At 42.5% G+C, this 26,276-nt stretch overlaps 1 protein-coding gene across 2 annotated transcripts; it reads right to left on the bottom strand.

Moving 5' to 3' along the window:
* Nucleotides 1–10,339: 10,339 nt before the first annotated feature.
* Nucleotides 10,340–24,422, bottom strand: SLC38A2 (solute carrier family 38 member 2). 2 transcript variants are annotated; one of them, XM_047742998.1, is made up of 16 exons: nucleotides 24,136–24,422; nucleotides 22,770–22,968; nucleotides 22,394–22,475; nucleotides 22,131–22,246; nucleotides 19,176–19,249; nucleotides 18,990–19,082; nucleotides 18,780–18,861; nucleotides 17,285–17,367; nucleotides 16,803–16,861; nucleotides 16,544–16,711; nucleotides 16,069–16,148; nucleotides 15,853–15,953; nucleotides 15,175–15,299; nucleotides 14,646–14,790; nucleotides 14,437–14,534; nucleotides 10,340–13,387 (listed from the first exon to the last, which is right to left on the bottom strand). In XM_047742998.1, the coding sequence occupies exons 2-16, from the start codon at nucleotides 22,883–22,885 to the stop codon at nucleotides 13,289–13,291; spliced, it is 1,521 nt and encodes a 506-aa protein (XP_047598954.1). In that variant the 5' UTR covers nucleotides 22,886–22,968; nucleotides 24,136–24,422; the 3' UTR covers nucleotides 10,340–13,288. The 2 variants fall into 2 exon arrangements, with proteins under 2 accessions (XP_047598954.1, XP_047598956.1); XM_047743000.1 differs by lacking the exons at nucleotides 22,131–22,246; nucleotides 24,136–24,422 and having other exon boundaries at nucleotides 22,770–22,911.
* Between the last annotated feature and the right edge of the window lie 1,854 nt (nucleotides 24,423–26,276).

Here is a 26,276-nt window from a genome sequence, read left to right as displayed (position 1 = left end):
CACCAAAGACAGGCCCAAGGAAACTGCAACTGAGAGAAAGAGATAAAAAGAGAAGGGGGCAGGGCACAATAAAGCAAAGAAATGTAGAAAATTCAAGAAGTATGACGAAAGAGACATGAAAACATATGCCTGTTCAAAAACTTGCATGCAAGTGTTTATAGCAGTATTATTCATAAGAGCCCAAATGTGGAAACGACCCCAAAGTATATCATTTCATGGATGAATCAACTGTAGTATATTCACACAAAGACTATTATCCATCAATAAGAAGAAATTAAGTACAGATATAGGTTACAACATGGATGAACCTTGAAAGTGTTATGCTAAGGGGAAGAAGCCGTAACGGTAACCAATGGTCCACTTCCCTCACCAGTGTGAGTTCTTTAAGGACACTGTGTATCTTTGTATTCCCAACTCCTACAAACAGTAAGTAATCAATAAAGGGTGATGACAGCAACTGTAACTTACCAAAGGTTTACCGTATCTCCATGCTAGGGTAAAGGCGTTACCCACCATATTTCATTCAATCCTGATAAGTCATGTGTAGGTCTCTTTAACACAAATATTGGTAGAATGAGTCTCCCCGAGTCTTCCAGGTATCTTGGATCTTTGTGTCTTCAGCATGTGGGTCAATATAGTGGGAGCCCTTATCAGAAACAACTTCCCCCAGATTTCTGCACATTTCTCAGGGCTTGGTTTTTTTCATAGTCTCTTCTTGCTTTTATGTTTTTATTCCTCCTGAATTCCTGACCTCACTAGGATCTTTTCTCCTGCCCGTGTCATCTCTCAGCTTCCTACCAAACATGGAACGTGGGCCTTTCCTTAAGCGTCACCATGCTCATTAGCATGATGTAGTTGGGGGAAGCAGATTGTTCCCCGAAGTCTTTTTTTTTTTTAAAGATTTATTTGTGTATTTATCTGACACAGAGAGAGAGATCACAAGTAGACAGAGAGGCAGGCAGAAAGAGAGGGGGGGAAGCAGGCTCCCCGCTGAGTGGAGAGCCCGATGCTGGGCTCGATCCCAGGACCCCGAGACCATGACCTGAGCTGAAGGCAGAGACTTAACCCACTGAACCACCCAGGCGCCCCAAGTTCCCCAAAGTCTTGAGAAAAACCAAGTAGCATGTTGCACTGCGGCCCAGCATACACTCTAAAATTGAACACGATGCCAGATATCTCTGAAAGATTACACAAGAAACTGCTAACTGTAGATGCCTAACGAGAAGGGAAGCTGAGGGTTGGGGGGCCCAGGAGTGAAAGATGGGCTTTTCATACCACAGGCTTATGCCATCTTTTCAAGAAAACAAACCCAAAAAATGCAATTTATAAAATTGTTTTTTTAAATTATTACTTCTCTCCTTAAAGTCCCTTGGCCATTCTCATCCTCAAAACATAACCTTTGACTGCTTCTTGTAGTACCTCAGCCTTCTCCTTCTTCCCTATTCCCTGTACTCTTAAACCTTATTCTCTGCTTTCCCACCTCTTTTTCGGTTCTCCATTAACTGGACCCTTTTTTCAGTTTTCCGGACTAGGCCCAGAAAGAGAAAAAAGGGAGAGTTTTATTTTTCCTGACCAAAGAGGCTATCTGTGTTTTCCTTGCATCATGCATCTAGGATAGGAAGCTGCCCTCTGTTCTTATTGTAAGTCACACCGACTAAGATGGCTACGCTTTTTTCAAAATGAAAAAAGCAAATGTTGCTGAAGATGAGAGAAATGGGAACCCTCTGGCATTCCTCGTCGGAAAGTAAAATGGTGCAGCCCCTGTGGAAAACAGTTTGGCAGCTTCTCAAAAAGTTAAACATAGAATTATCATATAACCCAGCAACTCCACTCCTAGGTAGAAAAGCAAAAGAATTGAAAGCAGGGACTTGAACAAATATTGTTATGTCCATGTTCATAGCACAATAGCCAAAAAGGTGGAAACAACCAGTGTTCATCAGCAAATGAATGAAAAAGCCCAATGTGGTATATACATACAATAGAATATTATTTAACCATAAAAAGGAATGAAATATTGTTCTATGCTGTAACATAGATGGACCTAGAAACATTAGGCTTAGCAAAATTAACCAGGCACAGAGGGACAAATATTACATGCTCCTGTTATATGCAGTACTTAGAATTCACAGACTTATAGAAACAGAAAGTAGAAGAATACAGATTACTAGGGGCTGAGGGGAGGGGCTAGGGAGAGTTGTTGTTTATTGGGTATGGAGTTTTTCTTGGGGATAATGGAGAAGTTTTGGGTACGGACAGGGGTGATGGTCATGTGTTTAGTGCCACTAAATTGCATGCTTCTGAATAGTTAAAATGGTAAATATTAGATTACATAAATTTTACCATAATAACCCCCCTTCTCATTACCATTCTTTCTCTACCTGCTATGTACTGTTTCCCCCATCACAGAGATGCAAACTCAGGCTGAAGAAAATAACATTCTCAAGGTCACACATCTAGGAAGCACGGGTTTGTGATTCAAATCCATGTATGCATTCAAGCCTTCTCTTAATTGTATACTGCACTAAATCATTCTGTTATTTTCTGTCCCACTTTATCATAACACTTCCAATATTAAATTGCAATTAACTGTTAGTCCGTTCCTCTGGTTTGATTGTGAACTTTTTTTTTTAAAGATTTTTATTTATTTATTTGACAGACAGAGATCACAAGTAGGCAGAGAGGCACGCAGAGAGAGAGAGGGGAAGCAGGCTCCCTGCTGAGCAGAGAGTCTGACTCGGGGCTCCATCTCAGGACCCTGAGATCACGACCTGAGCTGAAGGCAGAAGCTTAACCCACTGAGCCACCCAGGAGCCCTAACTGTGAACTTCTTAAAGGAAGGAAAAACTTTCTCCATCTTTGAATGCTTAATGATTATCTCAGGGCCTGACACATGGAGTCTTCTGGAAGCTGAAGGCATTGCCAAGAGTTTTAGACCTAGCTAGGTCTTGGTCTGACATCCTGTAATGGATTCCAAGTAACTCTGCAACTATTAATGTAGCACTTATTCCGCATACTGTTAGATGCTGGGGTATAGGGACAAGGAGCACAGTCTCCCACTTCAGGGAACTTCAGTCTAGTGAGCCAGGTGTAGACAGTGAGATGGTTTCAGAGAACCATCAGACACTTGCTCAGAGAGTGCCCATGGTACCATGGAGGACATGGTGCTTGATCTGAGTCTTGATGAAAAGAGGAGAAGAGCAGGAAACGGGCAGAAGATAAAGCCTATATGAAGACATGGAGTGTATAAGGGTGGGGTGAGTTCTGGGAATGATTCTTTGTGGTTGGGATATGGAGGGAGGGGCGGGCGCTATGCTCTGATGCAAAGCTGGGGAGGTGGGAGAAGTCCGAGTCGTGAAGGGCCACAAAGATTTGGGGCTTCATGCTGATGGATGGTTTTCAAAAGACAAATGACATGATCACATCTGTGCTGTGGAAAAAGTCTGAGTGCAGTGTGGGGAATGGGTTGGAGAGGGGCAATGCTGGAGTCCCAGGGCAGATTCCAGAAATGCCGATGGCTTGAAGCCACCTGAGAAGGGTTGCAAGCCAGGAGTTATAGGAAGGGCCCTGTCACTCAAGGGATGTAGCACAGATGCCAGAAACAGGGACTGACAGCCGAGCCTGGTAGTGTAAGGAAGCTGCAGTCAGAGAAGGCAGAAGTCAAAGACGGAGTCCAGGAAGCAGGCTGAGTCAGGAAGCAGAAAGTGAGTGCCAGCCTGGGGCATGGGTTCCAAAACTGGGATCTCAGGGAACCTGAGGAGGCTTCAACATCCCAGAGGAAACGTCAAAGCCAGAACACATGTCTCCTTTTTATGAGAGGCAGGATAAAAGGAGCCAAGCATCTGGGGCCTGAGAGCTATTCTTATGTACATCTCTCTGCCCAGTCCCCTCTCCCTACTCTGTGCACGGTATAATCTTTTTCTTCTCCCATTGAACTACGTTAAGACTTTGAACAATCATGAATTCAATGATTATTCAGCATTCCAGATGAACTTGTCACTTTGATAGAGCCCTTGGGACACAGAGACCAAAAATTGGTAGTGGGCTGGAAACCACTATCGTCCTTGTAGCCTGGGCTGAGGAGCATTGAGGAAGCCAGGCTGCTGTGGACTGTGTAGGCCTCTCATCACATCCAGCAAGCTCAAGAAAGGATAAATAGGAAAAACAAACAAACAAACACCAATATTTATTGATTACTTATTTGTTTAAAACATGAAATTTCCAGGGGCACCTAGGTGGCTCAGTGGGTTAAGCCTCTGCCTTTGGCTCAGGTCATAATCTCAGGGTCCTGGGATCGAGTCCCACATCAGGCTCTCTGCTCAGCAGGGAGCCTGCTTCCCCCCTCTCTCTCAGCCTGCCTCAATGCCTACTTGTGATGTCTCTCTCTGTGTCAAATAAATAAATAAAATCTTTTAAAGCAAACAAACAAATAAACAAACAAACAAAAACACGAAATTTCCAGTTGCCAGGGCAGAATATTGAGGAAAAAGTTGGCAATTTCATGTGGTTCAGACTGTGTAAAATTCCCCTTGTGGGCCTCTGAGGTACATAACTGACTTAATCAGTCACATTCACCATTGGTCCAAGGAGGCCCCCTTTGGTTTGTCAGTTTTCCCATGCTCCCCTGAAACACTAGAGAACTAGAGCCCTGACCAGCTTCCATGAAACCTGCGTGCTCTCCCCTCCCTCCCTTTTCAAAACCCTCCCGCAATGCTGTCTTGAATGTTGTGTATGTCCCTCCCTTGCTTCTTTCTCTAATTGTTGTATCCAGCATACAAGTATGGAATCGAGATACTCCAGTTGTTGTTGTTTTGAAGTTTATGAAACGCACATAAAGCTCTAAGTATGTGATATTCTGAGACTTGCTTTTTTCTTCAAGGTATTACTAAAATGAACTGTAGTTCACTAATTCTCAGTGTTTATAGTATTCCATTGTCTGATATACAGTGAAAAACACTTTCTGGGTTACTTCACTCCATCTCCAAAACAATCCCCAAATGGGCAGTTCTTATTCATCCTTACTTTGAGAGCAAATTAATTAATGGTAAGGCATCAGGACTGAGGCTCGAGTCTCAACTCCGTCACTCTCTGGGCAAGTTACTTAACCTTGAAAGGTTGAGATTGACCTACAAGCCTCAGTTTCCTCTTCAACAAAATTTGGATTAAAAAAAAAAGCTCCTGCCTTAGGGGACTATAATGATTATCCTTAGTGTGATCTGGCAGGTGGTAAGCACGAAATGATGTGAGTTATGTTAGATTTTATTACAAAGCGAACCCACTGGGGCGTAGGCAGATTGAGGAACTTGCCAGCGATCAGATAGCTAGTAATGGCAAACCAGAACTTGAACCTGTCTTTGCACAACACAACGACAAGGTCATGCTTATCCCCAAGACCTTATCAGTGTATTATGGTGTGTGTGTGTGTGTGTGTGTGTGTGTGTGTGTGTGTGTGTGAAGAAAAGGTGCTTGTTTAAAATGCAATTCACTAGGTTTTCTGTCACAAGCAAGAAGGAATTTCTCTTGCTTCATTGCCTTCAATACAGGCAGTAAGTACTAAACATTTCTTTTTGGAACACTTTATGAGAGAAGAATGTTTTCAAATTTATGAGGCTCTCATGCATTTTGAGAAGAGATTTTCATATTCCACATATTTCCTTCTTTGGATCTTTCTATTTAGGGATCAGTTTAAAAATACAATCCCTCTATCTGGAGCAAAAGGGTTGTGAACTCTGAGTTCCACATCTCTTGAGACTTTGAGTCACTTTCAAGGAGAAATACAAAGAAAATGAAAGGAAATAAAAAAGAAATATAGCTTATTTTTGGCTTGGAAAACAGCACGATTCTGTGTTAGGCTGCAGTCCATTGGAGACACTGGAAGAAAATCTGTCATTTACCAAAACTTCAGGGGTGCTTTTCCTCTCAAGAAAATAAACAGTTGCTTACTGGAATTGCATCCTTAAAATAGGCATCTTCAATATACTTGGTTTCTTTTACTGCCTGTTGACCAGATGCCTCACTTTTAAAAATTGTATCAATGTGGGATTTTGCCACATTTCCAGGAAGAATGTGTATAACTTTGGAAGTTTAAAGCTATACACCGAGGACCTGGGAATAATTCCAGAAACCCCTGAGAAACAGATGATTCACAGGATTCATTTGTGATCACTTGTCCTTTTACAGCTAAAGACCACCGGAACTAGATCTAACCAGAGTTGAATTTTTCTTCAAGATTTCTTCCCCTACCTCTTTGAAAAGACCATGGCTTCTTTCGGCAAACTGAAGTCACTTGTTGGCAATGGTATCATCTTTGACCGGGGGCAGGAAACAGATTATTCAATATCTGTACTGATTCTCTACTTAGATTGCTTTACCTACTCTACCTTAGGGATAGATGCCTGAAAGGACCTGAGTATTTCCTCGGCCACATATTCATAGTCACGGAGACCTCTATGTGACTCTAGTGTCAATCTGGAGGTTGTTGGGTTGTTCTGAGGTCAAGATGATTGGGTTACAGGGGTGTCTGGGTGGCTCATTCATTAAGTGCCTGCCTTCTGCTCAGGTCATGATCTCAGGGTCCTGGGATCAAGCCCTGTATCGGGCTCCTTGCTCGGCGGGAAGCCTGCTTCTCCGTCTCCCACTCCTCCTGCTTCTGTTCCCTTCTTGCTGTGTCTCTCTCTGTCAAATAAATAAATAAAATATTTTTTTAAAAAAAGATGATTGGGTTACAGACAGGATGCTAGGACACCACCACCTTGTCAATTGAAAATGGTGACTCAGTAGCTGATCTTCAGGCTGGCAGGATTCTTGGTATCTTGGGGTCTCGATCTCCTGAAAGAATTTAGAGCCATGTTTTCACCCCATGTTCCATAGGTCTCTAGATTACGGTAGGACCTCACGGGCCATTGTGGAGAGATGAATCAAGTGGAAGGAGGTTGGAAGCTGGATCTCTTAGTCTGTAGACCTCACCCCTCCCCATTTCAGCCAGCATAGCTTTGCTTTTATTCTCTTTTATAGAATGGACTCTACATCAGATATTTTTAATATAATCAGATAAGAAAGTTGAACTTGCCACAACTCCTTTCAGGGAAAGTAAGTAGTCAAGAAGAATACTAAGGTAAGTCCAATAAATTTGTGTTCAGTAAAATGCTATCTCAGGAAAGTGAGTCCTGATGACTTAAGAACTTCTGTTTATCTAGGAAAGATAGACAGGTTTGAAGACAGAGTAGAATTACCCATGGGAATGGAAAACAGGCTGTGTATGTTGTGGGAGGAAGGGCAGATAGAATCTCTAGTTCACAAGCATAGCCAGAGGGACCTGGGAGAAGAAATATGTCAAATCAGGTTTTACAAAGTGGTGCACAGTGGGATGCCTAAGGTAAAAAAAAATTTTCTTTGGTACCTAACCCTTTCGACACCCCATGCCCCAAACGATATTTTGTAAAACTTGCTCAGTAAGGCTTCGAGGCTTTCATGGTGGATAGATTCTTCCTGGAGAAGGCAAGAGATACCGATGTTTGCAAACTGATGTAGAGAAAAAACAGATACCATACACATGTTTCGTTTGGTGATTCACCAGAAGGGCTCCCGAGACTCAAAAGCAGATGATACTCACTTGCTCAGATTTATTACAGCAAGGGATACAGAGCAAAAAGGGAGAGGGAAAAGAGGCAACAGAGGAATCCGACGAGGTCCGGCCCAGGGTTCCAAGAACTTCCTTGACGGAGGCCACATGGGAATGAGAGCTCTTTCTCTAACAGTGAACTACAGGGATGCCTGGGGAATGTCTCTGCCTGGGGAAGCCAAAATAAGTTCCAACTCCAAGGCTTTTGTGGGGGACTGGTTACGTAGGCACATTCTGCTTGGCAACCGGTCTTGGCAACCAAAACTCAGGACCCCAACAACGAAACCAGGTGCACATCATTAATCTTGGCATCTGTGTGGAACAACCTGAAAAGCCAGTATGACATGGGCCGTTGCTTCGGGTGTATGCAACAAAACCATCCATCACTAACATAAGAAGAGCCTTCTGAGGCCCACATTCCCAGGAGTTGGCCAAGGAACATTCATGGTTCCCTTGAAGACATAAGGAGTAAGCAACCAGAATAACCAGACCCGGGGCGTGAATGTTCCCCCTCAGGGTACCTGGAGCACAACCTGGTCTGGTTAGCATTTCAAATGGATTTCACCGCCGCTGCAGCATCACTTATATGGAGTAGAGGTTAAGGATGGCTTCTGCCACCTGGAGGCAGATCCCAGGCTAGGCAAGAAAGCCTTCCTGTGGGACAGAGGCTTCCAGTTGAAGCTGAATAAACGCTCTTTTAAGTCAGAGTGTTGAATTTCATGGTACTCACTGTATTTATTTTACAAGCATTTAGAAATTTTTACTTAAAAGTTTGAGCCTCACCTCAGCTATGCTATAAGAAATACAGCGGATATTTATTCATTCAACAATTATGTGGAGTACTTAATGTGCTGTGTGCTGGACTGTTGTGAATTTTGGGGATGAGTTAATAAAATGACAGTTGTCTGCTCTTATGAAGCTTACAACTCACGTGGGGAAAATAAGAAATGTAATTCAAGGAAGATCTAATCCACTGACTTGGGGCAAAGTTATGAAAGAAGACAGGTGTTCTACCTAGAAGTCTAGAAAAAGGAAATCCGGAAGAAATGAGTTTATTGGTATCACGAGGCTGTTTTATCAGACACCTTTCTGCATGCCTTCCTAACTAGGGTTAGGGTGACCAACCCTCCCAGTTTGCATGGACTAAGGGGTTCCCCAGGTTGCAGTACTGCCAGTGCTAAAGCTGCGACAGTTGGTGACCCTATTTCCGGCTCATGACCATGTCACTCCACCTCTGAGAACTATTCTCCCCACCACGGGGCTGGGTCTTGGCAGCCATGAATTTTTGTGCTGTGTCATCCTGCCCACTGGGCTGTATTGGAGATCAGGACCCATTATTAGCCAATGCGTATCTTGAGAAGTTGGCTGAAGAAATTGCTCAGAATCTAACTGTGGAGCACTATAGTAGGTTTCTGCCTGTAATTCTGTCTTGTAGGTTTCTGTCCTTAAGGTCTCTTGGACAAATCCAGCATTTGACCCTTGGGAAGGCTGTTTATCTTCTAATTCTCTGAGGAACCTGATCTCCTGCTAAGTTCTCTTTTCCCCTGCACCATTTTTGTTTAAGCTAATTTAAATAGATTTTCTTTACTCTTACCAGCTTATCTAAGCCAATTGTCCAGGAAAAGAGTATTCCCAAGTCAGGACAGACTACTCTAGTTTAGTTAGGAACATTCCTAGAATATTCCTCAGGTTTACTGGAAATATCTTTTGGTATTTCCGTGGTTAGAGAACTGCATTTTCATCCCTTGATATAAATATATTTGAAATAAATATATTTATTTCAGATTAATCGGCATTCTGCTTCATTTTGATATCATGTCTTTAGAGTGGCTAAATCAAAGTGTATGGATTCTGTTAGAACTGGAGTCTGACACAGGACCCCACCTTCTTTCCTTGGGCATGTTAATTGTATGCAGTAGGCATTCAATTAAAACTTCTCAGAGGAGCAATAACCCGCTAAGCCTTTTCTTCTTCAGTTCAGGTGTGTTACAAATTCTGCTCTATTTTCTAACCACAAATAACTGGCTTGACCATCGCTACTGGATTATTCTCTTGCAGAAAATTTCACTTGCCTTTGCAACCACTCCCAATCATACCTGCTGCTCTGAGGTATCTTCCTTTTTGTTTCAGCCCTAGATCTCTCACTGCATATGCCCGTAAGCTTCCAAGGCTCAGTAGGCCATTCCCGACCACTACCTTGTGTGTATTAGCAAGCCCCCTCATAGCTAGCTGTATCTAGTACCGGTCAGATAAACCTCAGCTTGCCTACGATGGCTCTGCCGCCACAGGGCTTCCTCTTCTTCCCTGGACCGGAGCACCTGAGCTGAATTCCCCAGACTTCTACACCTTTCTCAGTGCCCTTTACTTTCACCTGTGCCTCTGCATCACAGGTGATGGGGAGGAAATAAAAAACTCTGGGCTGCCTTCCAGACCAGTGGAATTAGACTACCATAGGCACATGTTCCGGAAAGCTCCATTTTAAAATAGCTTCTGGATGATCCTGATGCACTACTGGCAGGCCTATGGCAGGCCCAACCCTAGTTCCTTGAGGTGCTCTTTACCATTTTCTTTGTATTCCTCCTCACACGTTGCAAACTTTAGGAACAGGAAAAACTTTTTTCTCACCATGTCCTTCATTGAATTTCCCTCACAGGGGACCTACTAAGCTCTGATGTGTCATCAGACACATTATCCCCCCCACCTCAAAGAAAACACTGTTACTCAGGATTAAGCATATATTTATTTTAGTTCAGTTAAAACATACATTGTTTCATTGAAACGGTGTAGCACTCTTTGCCAACAAGTCCTATTGGAACCGCTGGCCTCTAACAGTACAGTGGGGGGGGGGGCGGTATTTACACTATATACAGAAAGCTAACACACCCAGGTTCTCAAAGATCTTTCATTACATTAGATCACATTTGGTTTCATTACACTAGATCACATTTTGAAACTACTGCATTTTGAAAATTAGACCTTATTTAAATTTTAAATAAGAGATCTGAAGTTGCACCAAGTTTTCATGAAAAAAAATGTGATGTTCATCCAGTCTGTTTATTGCAAATACAATTTAAACAATATTTTAAATTCTTAGTGTTTACATAATTAGTCAATTTGTTTATATTGAAATCTCTGTACAGGTACTTTTTGGGACAATTCTTATAGATACATGTGAGTTCATCAAAATGCAGTTAAGAAACTTACAGGAATATATACACTTGAACCCAAGACCCAAACCTGATATTATATACATTATATATTACAAATACATATGGACAGACAATGTATGTACAGATTATCATAAATATTGAAAAATAGGTTAGCTTTAATGGATTAATGCTGTTCTATAAATAACATTACAGTTATAACTGAAACATCCACGGAAGACAGTAATGCAAAATGAGGTGACAAGACAGTGGTTTTAATACTGAAGACTGCTCATTAATGGGAATTCACTGTTTTAGGAACCTCAGGGCAGACAAGATAGCTCCAAGAAAACCATGCAATGGAATTTACCCTAGGCAGTTTGTTTTGAACTTCCAACAGTCAAAAGAGGATTGAACGAGCCTCCCCACTGTCAATTTGCTGTGAGAAGAAAATTCCTTTTTTCTGTTCCTTCCTGGTTGCCACGGTAGTTTCTCCTGCATGAAAGGATGTAAACTGTAGAAAACAATTCTACTTGGTACTTCCTGGCAGGTCTCAGGTATGAAATCAGCAATTCTTCCAGGAACTCAAGGAGAAGTGCCAATTCTCGGTCTGAACTAGAGGTGAGGTTCTGGATCTGAAGGGAGTGAGTGCTAAAACCCAATTAAATGAAAGCAGCGCCGAAGAATCCACCTTTTCACTGCCTTTCTGGATGGTCCCCAATCACGTTATTTTTGTAGAACACAAATGGACCATTGGTCTCACCCGATGTAGCACTACAAGACGTCTTCCAGTTCCACGAGGGTCTTCACAGACATATCCTGTCTGTAATTTAGCCACATATAATACAAGAATGTGTAACAAAAACCATGTCTGCCATGTTTCTGGCCCCTACCTAAAACTAAAAATGCTTAGTTTAAGAGGAAACCTTAGAGCCAGAGGACCAATTGATGATTCCATTATTTGCTTCCCTCAACCACTAATGGAATTATGTGTATTAGATATTAGACATGATGTCTGATGAGCAAAGTACCACATTATTTAATATATTCACCATATACCATAACGTACAATAAATGTGCTCTTAAAGCCACGTGATTTTTTAACTTCTAACTGGCACTGAAATGGAAGGGTGAACATGCAGTTGGACCAACTACTTACACTCAGGATGCACTGTTTTCCCTAGCTAACCATTTGCTGGATGTAAACAAATAATTCTGTGTTGTACAAGAATGAGATGACAATCCAGTGCAAAGGAATTTTAAAAACTTACTGCATGAGAAAACCCAGTGGCCTGTCTGAAGAGAACTTATACCAAATACCGGTGTAACCTGTGAATTAGACCTCTACTGTAGACAAAACAAGAACACAACTAAGCCATACATTATCAAGTAATTCCCACTTCCAGCAGTAGATGAACATTGCAATAAGTTGTACTCTCTGGATAGAGTAGTTTTGGCCTATAGCCATCAAATGCCCATTTCCCACTGCTGGAAGCAATGTCAAAAAAAGGGCTGGCCCAAAACAAAACAAAACAAAACAAAAACCAAAAAAACCCCCCAGAGCTGTCAATACAGCTCTGGAGACAGATGCAACTGAATAAACCCTGTTTTACCCAATTGCACTATTTGGTACCTCAAAATTAGTTATTTTACTTCCCACTGCTTTGTATCTTCCATTCTAATAGATTGAAGCCATAAGTATTTCAGTCTGAATGAAGTAAATTATTTGGGGCCAGAGAAGAAAAGTGATGAACGAGTTCATCTGATTTGGTATAGCAATATAATCAATCAGTTATTCTTTAATGGTGAAGTCTGGATAGAAAAAACTATGCTCCTATTCATGGTACAATTTGTCGTTACATCATTTTCTCTAAAAATTTTTTTGGGTTAAAAAAAGTATTTGGCTTATTATGCCTACAAAAAGGCAAATCATTTCACAATACTAATATTTGTTTTTAAACACCAATGGTTTTTTTTTTCTTATGGAATTTGTTGACAATTGTTTTTTGGATAAAGTTTAAAAAGAAAGCAACTTTCTTTAAAAGTAAAATAGTGCTTCTGAGGTCTTAAAATATTTTTGGTACAAAAAATAATAGTGTTTTTCTCAATGGTTATTTCAATACTTTGCTGTAAATTAATAAGAATTGTTTCTCACATCGAATGGTTCCATTAGGCACATTCAAGTAAAATCATAAAATATCCAAGTTAAACAATGACGCAGCCAACCATGTGGCTTGATAAAAGTTAAAGAGTTCGTCCATTCTCTGGAATGGAATAAAATTGTCAGTCACTTCCATTAACCCGAGACTCGTGGTTTGGTTGTTCATATCCGTTTCTATCATACAGAATAGTTTCTTTAAAAAGAAAAAAAAAAAGTTCACTTATTCTGCACTCAGAAGAACCAGCGAGGAATCTGCACTTCAAAAGGAAGTGAAACTGAAAACATTAGGTGAAATTTCATAGTAAGTTGAGAGTTGACTCAACACTGGCATCAAGTGGACTAGCGGGGTTTCAGCGGCACCAGTTAATGGCCACCTTCGTGGGCATCGTGTACCCAATCCAGAACAATCAAGGCCATGCTTCCGGTCATCACCACTATGCCACTTAACAGGAAGAACACAGCCTGCAACGAGCATAGAGAGAAACTCATCAGCCAGCAGAAGACATACCCGCGAACATTCCTTCCTACTTTTAAAAATGGGCTTGGAATCACTGAAATGATGTGTTTCCAGGGCTACACTTTTACCTTGCTCAGATAACGGTCTTAAGTTATCAAGAGCTTACGTACAGTACAAAGTAACTCGGTTTTTGAAATCTTCCCCAAGTTTGCTTTCTCATTCCTTTGTTTCAGACAGAAATGTAAATACTTTTCTTTACGGAATGAACTACTTCATGTTGTAAGCAGAACGGGACTAGTTTTTCATTTGCTTTTCACATTTCTTAAAACTTCCAAACTTCAAAAATTTTAAGTCACAAAATCAAACTGAAGTCATCCTACAATACAGCCTGGTCAAAGCCAGAGCTTTTCTAAGAGACACGAGTAAATTTACTCCTCATTCTACCCCCTTCAGTTACTGCCACTATGTATTTTGAATAAAACAAGAAGACAGCTGAATTGTATAGAATTATAAACAATTCTAGTGTTTTAATCAGACTAGAACTGTAGCAGGGTGAGGACTAAAAGGCAGTCTTTTTGCTAAATAACCTCACCCTCAGCACCTTCTGTAGTTAACATTATCATGTTCTTTGTAAAATCAGCTGTATTACACTTTAAAGTACATTTTATTACTTTAAAGTATAGGGATAGCCCTCCTCCCCCTGCTCCTTGCTTTGAAGACAGTTTGAAGGCCCATCTAAGTGTCAAAGTGGGCAGCCAGACAAACACCAGCTCCACTAATGCGGGACGCTGACTGAGCGCCTCCACACTGCACACACACTCTTTATCTGTGCTCCTACCTCTGAAATATCTCAACTGCTTTCTTGCAATTAACTTAGGCCTATATTTGAAGACGAACTGTCTTCCACCTTTCCTGCCCCAACCTTCCACCTGTGAAGATCACCATTCAAGAAATACACACTAGAAACTTAGAAGTGGAACTAAGGGACTAAAATCAGGAAATTCTAGTTTTAGAAGATCACTACTGTTTCTGTAAGTCTGAACAGCTCACTCACCCCGATTTTTTGTACAGATTTCATAGGTTCTTTCTTCACTAACTTGATGTAAAAGGCAGACGGCAGAATAAAGATCAACATAGCAGCTGCAGACGCCCCTGAGAAAGAACGCAGACCACCTCTTGAGAATTCAGTGACTCAATGGTCATTCCTTTTTTAAACTTTAAAATCGCTGATGTGGCGAAGGACTGACACCTTCTAAAACTTACCGATGAAACCAAAGATATCTCTAATTGTTGGGACAAAGATGACAAGCAAATTGGTAAATGCCAGGATAGACACGGTTATGATACTATGACGCCACCAACTGAAATCTTTTGTTGCACACAGCAGGTGAGTTATAGAACTCCGGATCTGCAAAAGCAGACAAAGAGAGATATGAAAATTCCAGCTTTAAATTAATGAGCAAAAAAAAAAATCCCCAAATAATAGGGGCTTATCTTTAAAAAAATTAAAAATACCCAACTTTCTAAATACTTAAATTGTGCCCCTTCTTCTACTGCTGTTTCTTTAACATCTGGCGTTAAAAGATCACTTTAGGTCTTCAATTACGGAAAAAAATCACTCAGAATGTTTTAAAAATCTACAAAGTATTTAAAAAAATCCCTTCAAAACCACCATCAACTTGGTATTGCTCTAAAAGCGTTTCCCTTCTTAAAGAAGAAGAAAATCTCACAAGTCTTCACATGTTTAAAAACTCATTCCTGGTGAGCGGAAGGAGGGCAGGTGACCACTTACTGGGAAGATGACTACTGGTACCGTCAGGGTGACAGCCACTAGCACAGCCAAACGAACAATGAGAAGAAGAATATCAGTTCCCATGACTGTAGAGTAGGTATGAAGCAACTCTGATTCAACGTGTTCTATGGGGAAAGACAAAGAAAAAAAAAGCTTCAAGTGAGTGGTTTCCTCTAGAGATTAGGTGGGAAATCTAATTTACAGCAAATACGCAACAAAGTTATTAGCTACTCACAAAACGGGTATAAACTAAGAGGCTAAGAAGATTAATTTGGAATTAGGATTAATGCAATTAAAATAATATTGAAGGAAAATTTTCCTAAATACCAAGTAGAGATTTAGCCACATGACCCCCAGCAAAAACAACAGGAGCTACATAGCTAAATCCCATGGTCTGGCTTTCAGTTTGTGGTGCAGAATGTGAAGGTGACTGGAAGAGGAGATAGCATGAACCCAGATGGAAGCGTACCGTAAGAATGCCATCAAATGGCTAAGCTATGACCCCGGGCTTGAGAAATTACTGATTAAAGACCATAGGAAATGCTCAGCTCTAAATTCAGTCTCTCATTCCAAGTAGGAAATACACCGAAACATGGAATTTAAATGATAGATTATACATGTGCAAGTATCAATTTTACTTCACAGAGTGTTTCTTTCTGAAAGCTAAACATTATTTACCATAAAATGTCAGGTATCCAAAGAGGGCAGCAAGCAGGTACATGAGAAACATGGCGAAAAATGAAATCTTGGACACATTCATCATTCTTCTACGGCTGCGGCTATGTAAATTCAAAGAAAAATACAGATATATCCTTGAGCAGTAGTTATAAGCAGTAATCAAATGTTCTTCTAACTTTCCCAATGAATTTACATAAAAAGAGGTAGAGCACTCACCCTTTGAGTTCTTCGTAAATGGGAAGGATAGCAGGATGACAGACAAATGAAAAGGTCAAAATTGGAACAGCGTAGACAGTCTGTAAAAAATGTAAACACTTACTTAAAATCCGTATGTAACACACTTGGGTCATCATAGGTCTGCAGTTTATATTTTTAGAGTAATGAATTTTAGCATCAAACCCTTAAAGTTTTCCTTCTTCTAATCTTTCACTAAGTGTGATCAACATCCTAACCTCAGAATGTGTCAATTATTAACATCACAGAATTATTTCATTTCAGTTCTCCATCCATTTTAAGATACAATCTAACATTTTCTTCTCAGTCTTCAATAATTCAGTAATCAGCTACTCATGTTTTCTAAAGAGTAGCTACTACTCCTCCTCCCTTTACCTTGGGAGTTATTTTTAAATTTCCAGGGGCTAGTATCCCTCTCTTCTTCCCTAAAATCTTAAGAAAAACTATATTTAGTCACCTGTGAGTTGAAGATAAAATAACGTGGTCTGCAAGAATCATCATCCGTCATATTAAATACCATCTCAGGTGCAAAAGCCGTCGGCTGGGTTAAGGTGTTGTTTAGTGTCTCATTAATTATCAAGCCAACTTCCACAGGGCAAGGAATCTGAAATTTCTTGCAAATCACCTGAGAACGGATTATTTTTGCATTTGTTAAACTGAGTAACGTGACTGGGCTCATAAACCAATCTCTAGCTTTAAAAAAGAGTTATACCTACCACAATCAGGAAGAACATCATACACAATAAGGAAAGGCCACTGGTATATCCCAAATATCCTGTAGGAGGCAGAAATTATTGCTTCAATAGAACACATTTCAGGCAAAAAGATTTTCTCAAGTTTTAGGCAGTAACTCAATTCTGTCTGAAAGTCTTTAGTAATGAATACAATATTAAATTTCTAATTCTTATGTACTAAGGTATAGACAGAATTACTTAACAATGCTTGCTAATAACTAAAATAATAGAAACTTTCATTTTGTGTTATTACTATTTACAAAGCACAAATATTATCAAGTGTTAAAATATCCCGGCCCATCCTGGTAGCCACTGTTAGGATTTTGAAAAGGCCTACACGTGTGTACGTGGCAGCTCCCCAAGTCATGTTTTGGGAGCTTTTTAGCTTTCAGTGTCTATTAAGAGAAAGCCAACTAGCTAGTGAGAGGCTCATTTCAGCTCTCTTTAGAGATGCGTTTACTCACCTAAATTTCTCAGCAGGGACAAAGGAAGAATGAGCACCAGCGATACCAGCAAAACCAAATAGTCACCATTCAGATACCACAATCTGAATTAAAGAAAAGAAACACAAGGTCAAAACCAATCATGAACATTCCCAAGAGACTATACACCTCTTCTTACTGGACTCATTTCATAGAGATACTATAAAAATAAAAACAAAAAAAGGCAAGTCTGGAAAAAGCACTTCTTATTCACAAAAAGCATATAGATAGGCGTAAACTTCTAGCTGTGTGCTAGCTGAATATTCACTCAGGTTAGAAATGGGGTATGAACAGTATAACTTTTGTCCCACTGTTTGCTCTGGGAAGGCTGCCAGCTGATTCATAACATAAAACGCTTCTTAAAGGCTTGATACTAATGTAGGGAACAAAGCAGCATTGTTAAGTCAGTAATCTTATCTGTCAGCATTTTTAGAAGAATTGTACACCACCTCGGTTATAGCTTTGGCTTACAATTTTTAATGCGAGAAACAAGGAAATTTAAAACAAGTTTCTTTTAGACACTTATTAGCAAAGTGGAATTATTAAACACTTCAACAAGGAAATCTTCTCATACTTAGGTAAAACACATAGGCAAAGACAAACAACAAAACCCAATCCCCCCAAACCAGGATTTATTCCAGATTGTCAAGAGTTATGTTGTGACACCTTGACCCACCTTGACTCCAAAAATAGTCAAAAGGTCTCTTCTGAACTTAGAGAAAATATTACCCATGTCTCCTATAAGAGTTTTAACAATGTCTTTTCCTTCCCAGGTAATCAACCATACCCTCTCTTAAATCACTGTTTTCAAATTCTAATTGTCCTGTGAATTCCACTACACTTACTTACTTCAGCAACAAAGACCCCACAGAAAACTAATGTTTAAAGATCAGCTTATTAAATTTCTAAAGCCAAAGAGATAACCACACTTCTATTTTGAGATAACGAGCTGTAAGTAAGTGGGGAAGTAAATTGCCCTTCCCCATGTTTACTCTAGATAAAAACCTGTTAGTCCACTGGGAGGAATAACTGTGCTACAAGGATAAGGTTTCTACAATGTGGCCCTATGTTTTTCTGGTCTTATGCATTTGAACAGATTAAGTTTTAAGAATTTCAAATTTATGAAAAATCAGACAGGACTGATTTGTAATGTAATTCAAAGCTTCAACCTGACTTAGATTAGATTTTGTGTTACTCTGCTACAATTTCTTAGAGAACAAATACCAAAAGAAAGTTAACAAAACCTGCTTTCACACACAGGTTAGAGAAATTATTATCCAGAATTACAGCATGAGCTTCAATCTTTGGTCTTTCATTCTTAAGACTTCAAATCAGTCTATGAGGGACTTCTTGGTCAATTTCAAGAGGAACATTTACGAAAAATAATTGGTAAGTATTTTGTATTCAACTTTGATAAAATGTATCTAATCATGTTAGACTATAATTTTTCTTATGAGTAACCTTACTTAGCACCTACCCAGTTGTATCTTCAATGTTCATTAATGCCTGGATCACCAAAGGTAACTCATATTTCACTATGAAGAGGTAGCTTGACATAGCTGGAGGAAAACAAAATTATACCATTACAAGTGCAAAATGTGGCATGTGACACCAAAAGTAACGTGTCACCACTCTGCTACACAAAGAGTAAAAAGTCTACCCAAATGATCTTTTAAAAAATTCTCACCTCCAATGTTCTGCATTGTAATCGATCCAGAGGCTGCAAGCTTTCCAACTAATCCAAATGCTTTATGTCCCAACTGTTCGTATAATAAAGACCCTAAAATACGAAGAACACAGAAGCATGAAGGAACAAACGAAAAAAATCCTGACAGGTGTAATTGTTTTAAAAGTATCAAGAGTGCTACCATACCTCCTTCATTGGCAGTTTTCAGAAGGAGATGAACAGAATACAGGGAAAATATTGACACAAATGTCAGGAGGATTCTGGTGAGAGAAGGAAAAGGCACAGGGTTATACATAAGCACAGCTATATGTAAAGGCAATTCTTGTGCTGGTTATCAAAACATTATGTCCTAATATTTCTGTGCTAGATAGATAGGTAGAAAGCCCCTAAGAACTGGTGTTTACCATCCAGGCTAATGTCAACATCTTCCCTTAACCTGGTATTAAAAACCTGCATCGTGTCTCAGGTGTTAGCTCCACAGTACTGGTTAAGAGCAGGGGTTTATCAGCTGCACCAAGCATGTTGGGAAACCTAGGAAAGCTTAACTTTAAGGTGGTGGAGTTATGAAACCTAGAATTTGGTACTGGCACCAAAATATTTAACTGTATTCTTGCCACTTCTCTGCATTTTAAGGTTCCTTTTATCTGTAAAATGATGGTAATGCCTGTCAGTAAAAATGTAGCGCACAAGGCACTTGTGAAATCCAATTGAGACAGGTTCAGGAAAGACCCTGAGACCACTTGGACTATGTAAATAAGAAGAGGAACGGGACTAGGAAGGGAGTGAGATACCAACATTGGAAGCATCCAGCACAGCGTTAGAACAATTAGGCACAAGTAAAAGAAGTAAGCACTGGGATGATGTACTGTATTGCACGCCATGGTGTGGAATACAGGCCCAGTATTATGATGAAGTTAAACAATGCCTGTACTAGAACAAGTAGCCTATCAGTCTGATTGGGGTTGCTCTTGGCTCCACTGGGTGGAACAAAAAAAAAAAAAAAAAAAAAAGAATAGGGGGAACTAGAGGTTCCCCAGTATCACTTAGTTTTCCTTTAAGGATACAAGTTCTCTCTCATTACAGATTTACTTTCCTCCCCTCCTGGGAAAGCTAAGGAAAATGTGGACATTTTTTCTATTAAAAACAACAACAATAAAAAAAAAAAAAATCAGGAAAACCCACTGAAAACTCTGCAAACAAGATCTTTACTTTTCCTGAATTCTGTACAGGAAAACCAAATCCGGTACCATGTAAGATCTGGCAAAGAAATTGAGGTCTGTTAGTTATAACACAGGTGGTGGCATTGAACTGCCATTCCAATGTCAAAAGCTTTACGGGGCCTAGTCAGAGGTGGAAAAATGACACCACTGGCCTTACCTCTAACTGAACAAAGTTGTTAGTTTACCGAAAACAATGTTTGAAGTATGCTGACAAATTCAGTCCTCCTTTCTTACACTGAAATTACAATGAGGGATGAATGGTCTTTATAACCTTTGAAGTCACTTTCAAGCTCAAGGCTGAGTCTGCCTAATAAGGCTAGCTAGAGTTGTTTAACCACACTGCAACAGCCACATGGCTTCTGGCCCATTTACCTCTACATTCTCTAAATACACCTGTAAAATACTGATGGGATTAAAAACTCACTTGTTTAGCCATTTATTAAAAGGGTTAATCAAACACATAGACCTTATTAAAGTATAATTTCAAAGGCACAAGGGTAACATCAGAATTTTGTTTTCACTTCTGAAACAGGTGCCATTTTCTCTCATGTTAACTATAACCACACTGGCAGCATTAAAGACCATCCAGTTTTTATAGTTAAGAGTCAGGAAGGATTTTGGAGTATTTAACAATGAGGCCATTCAAGTTCCCCAATAAAAACTTCAAAACTCTATGGTCCTTCCTATGTAAATTCCTTCACCTTAGTAGGAGGTCTCAAAAAGCTTCATGCTAATGAAGCAAGCTGCTAGCTTCCAATGCTCAAATGCCAGGCTTAACTTCGGTACAGGATTTCACCACAAAGCAGAACTTTGCAAAGGTCTGCTTTTCTTTTCATGAGCATTCTATTCTGTTGGAGAAAATAACTTGAGTAGATGGCACCCGTCAGCTAACTGAAACCCATGTGTCACAAGGGGACAATTCCCTGCTCCCTGTAAGATGTGGTTTCTTCATCAGCACAACAAAAGACACAATCTTCCACAGAAATTGCCTTACTAGGAGCCCATGGGTATTTAAAGTTAACAGCTATGATACAAATATCATGGAAGATGTACGTTCAAATTTGCATGTGTTTTTGTTGTGTACCTTCTTCTCCCTGGAAAATAGGGTTCCTACTTTTCTTATTAAATTATCTGAGAATCAATGATCCCACACCAGTTAAGAACCACTGCACTAAAGTCTTCTATTGCTCCAAAATCCTATTCTAGGCATTTATGCTAGAAAGCACAGGAATAAATAATTTTAACGGGGCAACTAGGGAAAAGAACATTTAAATGCAAGTACTTATTAAAATATTTATTTTTTTGCTATGGTATGTGGCAATCACACAGACCTGGAAGAAATAAACATTAGAATAAAAACAGAACAAAAAAACCCCCCAACATATGGGTTTCTTTTTAGTGTCCAGAAAATTATGACTCACTTTTCTTAGAACAAGCATGTTCCAGGTTAAGCAAATACCACCGCACTCTATATATTCTAAAAAATCTGTTTGCCTTATGAAAAGGTTCTTGGGAAGACTATGTCAATTTATAAACTGAGTTGGAAGTACCATGCTTACTATCATTTTTTTGCTAAACATTCTGCCAGAACAAAATTTCTAACAACTATGGATTTATCAATGGTTCTTTTCAGATATACAAACCCTGTTACCACTTAAACTATTCCCACTGACTTAATGACTTTTGGTTTAATTACTAGTTTCCAGTGTTGTCCTATTTCTTCCTAACTGGCTTTCTTGAGATCATGCATGCAGTTTACATATTACAACAAGGAGGCTTTTGGGTTTCTCATCTTAAATTTCACACAAATGATTTTAAAGTCAACTATTTCAACTGTAAATTCCATCTCTGGAGTCGAAAGTTTTATGTTTTATCATATTAACTGCCCTGCATGGCAGACTCACTACTTACACATACTTACATAAAAAGAGCAATTCCAGTATTAGCCATGGCATAAGAAAGCCCAAGGATTCCACTGCCCACAATCGCATTGCTCAGATTAAATACTGACATTCCAAAGGAAGTAGTACCTGGATGCTACATAGAGGGAAAACGATAACCAAACATATAACAATAATTAAATGGAGAAAACCAGCTTTGGGCAAGTTAGATTGAAATCTAAACGTAAAACTATTCTTTTACTCCATAAAGCCACAGACACACAAATTATTATGTTCAACTTACAAAGTCTGTTTCATACTTCTTCTTCCCCAGATTTGATTCAAGTAAAAAGTTCTGGTTTTCAGGATCTACATCTGCATAATGGCTGTGAGAGGGGGGGAAAAAGGAATCCTCAGTCTTTTCGAAACAGACAACGGAATGCTTTAACACAAACAGCCCTTTAGTTGTCACGCACCTTCCCTGAAATGCGTAAGCGTTAAGTAGGAGTAGACTTTCGCCAGAGATACTGTCAATGCGACAATCAGATGCTCGTTTCAGAGATTATACTCGCTCCAGATGCTACGGTAAGTTACAGCAACCGAAGCAGAATTCCAGGTCAAGAATCCTTAAGCCCCGAAAGCTGATCACCCCCCCCCCAAACACACACAACTTCTCCCACCTTTTCAGAGCAGCTTGCTTGGTGGGGTAGGAATAGTTGAAATCGCTGTTGGAGCTGTAGCTGCTGCTGTCCTCATCCGGGGAAATATTGAATCTTCCCATTTCGGCCTTCTTCATGCTGGCACCGGGAGGAAGAGAGGGTGCAGCGGTAAACACTGGGCTCCTTTTGTCCTTGGCGGTGCACCGGCCCGCGCGGCTGCCTTCGAAGAAGGTAGAGGCGGCGCGTCAGGACTGCAGCGCGCGCCCGCCCGCCAGCCAGCGGGCCGTGGTCACGTGACGCCGCCGGGAGGCGCAGCGCGGCTGATTCATCCCCGGCCAGGCGAGTGGAAAAGTACCAGCCGAGCGCGAGGGGCGGGGGCGCGCCGAGGGGCGGAAAAGTACAGACAGCGGAGCCGCGGAGAACAAAGATGGTCCCACCGCGGCGATGCGCCCTCAACGGCCCGAGCCCTCCGGACCCCAAAGCCCCTCTCCAGAGGAATTTAGTACTGCACGCTCTCAATTATCCCAAATCGGAGGGGAGGGGTGCACGGGGGCTCTGTTTCGGCTTTTCTCCAGCCTCTCTGGTCGTGCACAGGCATGCTGGGCACACATCCCACCCAGACATTGGTTAGGGGTGCGTGCAGCCCAGGCGCACGGCTCCCAGTTTCTAGCATTTGCAACAACAATGCGCATAATCCATCTCTTCATGCCCGGAGTCCCAAGATGGGGAAATGCCTCTGCAGCAGAGAGCGAACTCAAACGGGGCAGAAAGAGCTGACACGGGTCCTCTCCGGAGAAGGGGAGAAAGCCCGTTCCCCGGCGACCAGAGGCGCCGCGGGTTTGTTTACACGCGCACGCCCGTGCCCTCGAGCACACTCGTCTACAGGCATTTGGCTCGAGAGCGCTTTCGCCCGGCCGGCCCCTCCTATGCCCGGAAAAGAAACTGATGCAATATCGATCTCCGATTATCAAATCTTCCGGGCCCGTCTTCCCCAATCGTGGCCTGTGTATACGAGAAGCCCGAACCTTCCTCCGCTGCCCCCATATACCAGAGCCCCCTCGATTTCATTTTTTTATTAATGCAAATCAGTCACAAGACTTGCCGCAGCGGAGCCGCGGGTCGGGGTGGTTCCCCTCCCCCTAACGGGAGGATGCGGCTCCGCTCCCGGCGGGCACGCGGCCCCCGCGCCGCGCCCCTCCCCCGCCCGAGAAGGGCGGCGACCCCCGTACCGGCCGGGACCGAAGGCGGGTCCCGCCGACCCGACACGCCAGCGCCAGGAGGAAACAGACCCCGCAGCTGCCTTCCCTCCGCGGCCCCTCCCGGGAGCCCCTCCCCCACTCCCGCCCGGGCCCCGCGCCCTCCGCACAGACGCCCCCGCGCGCGTTACCTCGGTGGTCTCCGCTCCTGTATCCCTGAAACGTCACGCAAACGCCTTCGGTGGGTTTTTCTCCGCTAAATAAAAACCGTAAAACAAAAACAAAAACAAAAACCAACAACAGGCAGGAAAAATAATTCTAATAAAAAAAGGAAATGGCAAGTTGCTGCCGCCCCAATCGTCCGGCGTCCGCGAGGGAAAGGCGCGAGGCTGCGGGAACGCGTGGTCCGGCTGCGGGCGGTGCTGTGGAGAAAGCGCTCCAGGACGGCGGCGTCGCGCGGCTCTGGTGTTGCCGACCCGGCAGCGGGTTATAGCGGCCGCCCAGGAGGACGCGTCAGGGGGCGGGGCCGCGGCCGCCCGGGGGCCTTCTCTTTGTGTATCAACACTACCTGGGCTCCGCCCCCGGCCCGCCCGGGCCCGCAGGCCCCGCCCCCTGTCCCCCTCCCCCCCCCCCCTGCCCTCCCCCCGCGGCCCACTCCGGCGGCCAGCCCCGCCCGCTGGCGCCCCCACCCTTCGGAAAAGTCAAACCTCGCTCTCTCCTGTCTAGGTCAGCCCAGAAGGACCCCCGTGCTTCCCTTGGCCAGTTCACTTCAACCTCGATAGGTGCCCAACACATGCGGTTGTCTTTACGGAGCCTTCTCAATCCCTTCCGTCCGAGTTACCAGCAGTCTTTGCTGTCTCCTCAAGGCTTTTTGGGGACACATCCCGCCCACCCAACCCTTTCCTGCCTGTTATTTTTGTGATTTACTTGGGGTTTTTCTCTCGCAAACTTGGACTAGTGCGGCAACGTGGTCTCCATGGTCGGTTCCGTTCTCGTTCTTTCTTCTCCATCTAGACCTGCTTTCACTCTAAGAAACTAGCCTGATTGGGTCCGTTGGCAGCTGCATTTGGGTCTATCCTTTCTGTACGAGCGTGGAAAACCCTACTGGGGGAAATGCTGCATCCCGATCAGGAAGCCAGACCCCTTGCAAGGGGATCCCGGTTGGGCCTCCGGTTGGGGGGACCGGCTCTTTTGAGGAGGCGCAGGAGTCCCCCGTTTTCCTTTTGCAGACGCATCTCGCTCATTCCACCACCCCCGACCCAATCTGAGAGCTCTTCTCGCCCTCCTCGCCTTCCTTCCCCTGTATTTACAAAGGCGCTGGCTCCCCTGGAATGCTGGTCTGGGAGACTTTCTCTCGAGCCGGTCCTTCCCTTCCAGTGGTGATATGGTCTTGCTGAGCCAGGCAACTAGGGGGCCCCTTCGCTGCGGAATCCTCCGTGCTGCGGAAAGGCACGAGTCCGTCCCTTCGCTGGAAACAAAGGCCCCTTAGGAGGAATGCTTGTTGAATGAATGAATAAACAAACGAGTTTGACCTCCTGCTCTCTTCCTTTTGGGGACGTGGGAGAGATTGGGCAGGGCATAGAGGAAAGGGCTGGGTGTGATCACAATTTTTGCTTTCAATGTTTTCCTGAGGAAATCTGTACAGCTGTCTGTTTCCGTGGCACGTGAGGCTGCGGGTGTCCTGGGCCTGCACCAGCGTTCGTGATTGACAACCGAGGACCAGCTTTCCCCTTTGCACTCCTCTGTGCCCCACCCCTTCTGCTAGTCTGACCAGTCTTACCTAAACAATACTCTTTCTTGCTTTAGTGCCCCACTTTCCCCTGACCATCCCTCAAGTCTTAGTCACTGAACCTCAGGCCGGGCCCCTCTTTTTTGCGTGAACTGTTTTTTAAGCCGTGTGGTGCTGGGCTTTTTAAACCTGTGCTGTCTTGTACTCAAAATTGTTCCAGGTTGTTTGTAGTCTAGTCTCCCGGGAGATAGTGAACTTCCCCAAGTCAGGATTGGCATTTGACATACAATCCGGGCGGAAAACACTTACCTTTCTTCCGCATTGGTTCCTTAATAACACCAATCAACTCTTGTCGGGAGGGCAATCTTAGCGGTGGGTTGGAAGGACTCCCTGGAAGTTTCCTAATATCAGGTTTCAACTGATAAAAATCAGAAGGTCTTAAACCACCGTTTCATCCAGGTGGGTCCCCTTGCCCAGTCAGAGGTGCTACGGAAGCCCTCAGGGTGGGTGGTTTTGGTTGGCAAGGGGCACCCTCACAGCTGGATCTCTTGTCCTTTGGACTTTGGTGGTTTGTAGGGCAACACATGCTTAAGAGAACCTGTA

The sequence above is a fragment of the Lutra lutra genome, chromosome 8 (genome assembly GCF_902655055.1).
Source record: "Lutra lutra chromosome 8, mLutLut1.2, whole genome shotgun sequence".
Lineage (NCBI taxonomy): Eukaryota > Metazoa > Chordata > Mammalia > Carnivora > Mustelidae > Lutra > Lutra lutra.
This window is presented reverse-complemented; position numbering and strand designations above follow the sequence as displayed.

Coding starts and splice junctions, on each gene's coding strand:
- SLC38A2 (XM_047742998.1), bottom strand. CDS start 22,885: ATGAAGAAGGCCGAAATGGGAAGATTCAATATTTCCCCGGATGAGGAC. Junction 16,712..16,802: donor TGATGTTCTTCCTGATTGTG/GTAGGTATAACT, acceptor ATCCGTTCTCAG/GTGATTTGCAAGAAATTTCA. Junction 15,954..16,068: donor ATTTACGAAGAACTCAAAGG/GTGAGTGCTCTA, acceptor GAATTTACATAG/CCGCAGCCGTAGAAGAATGA.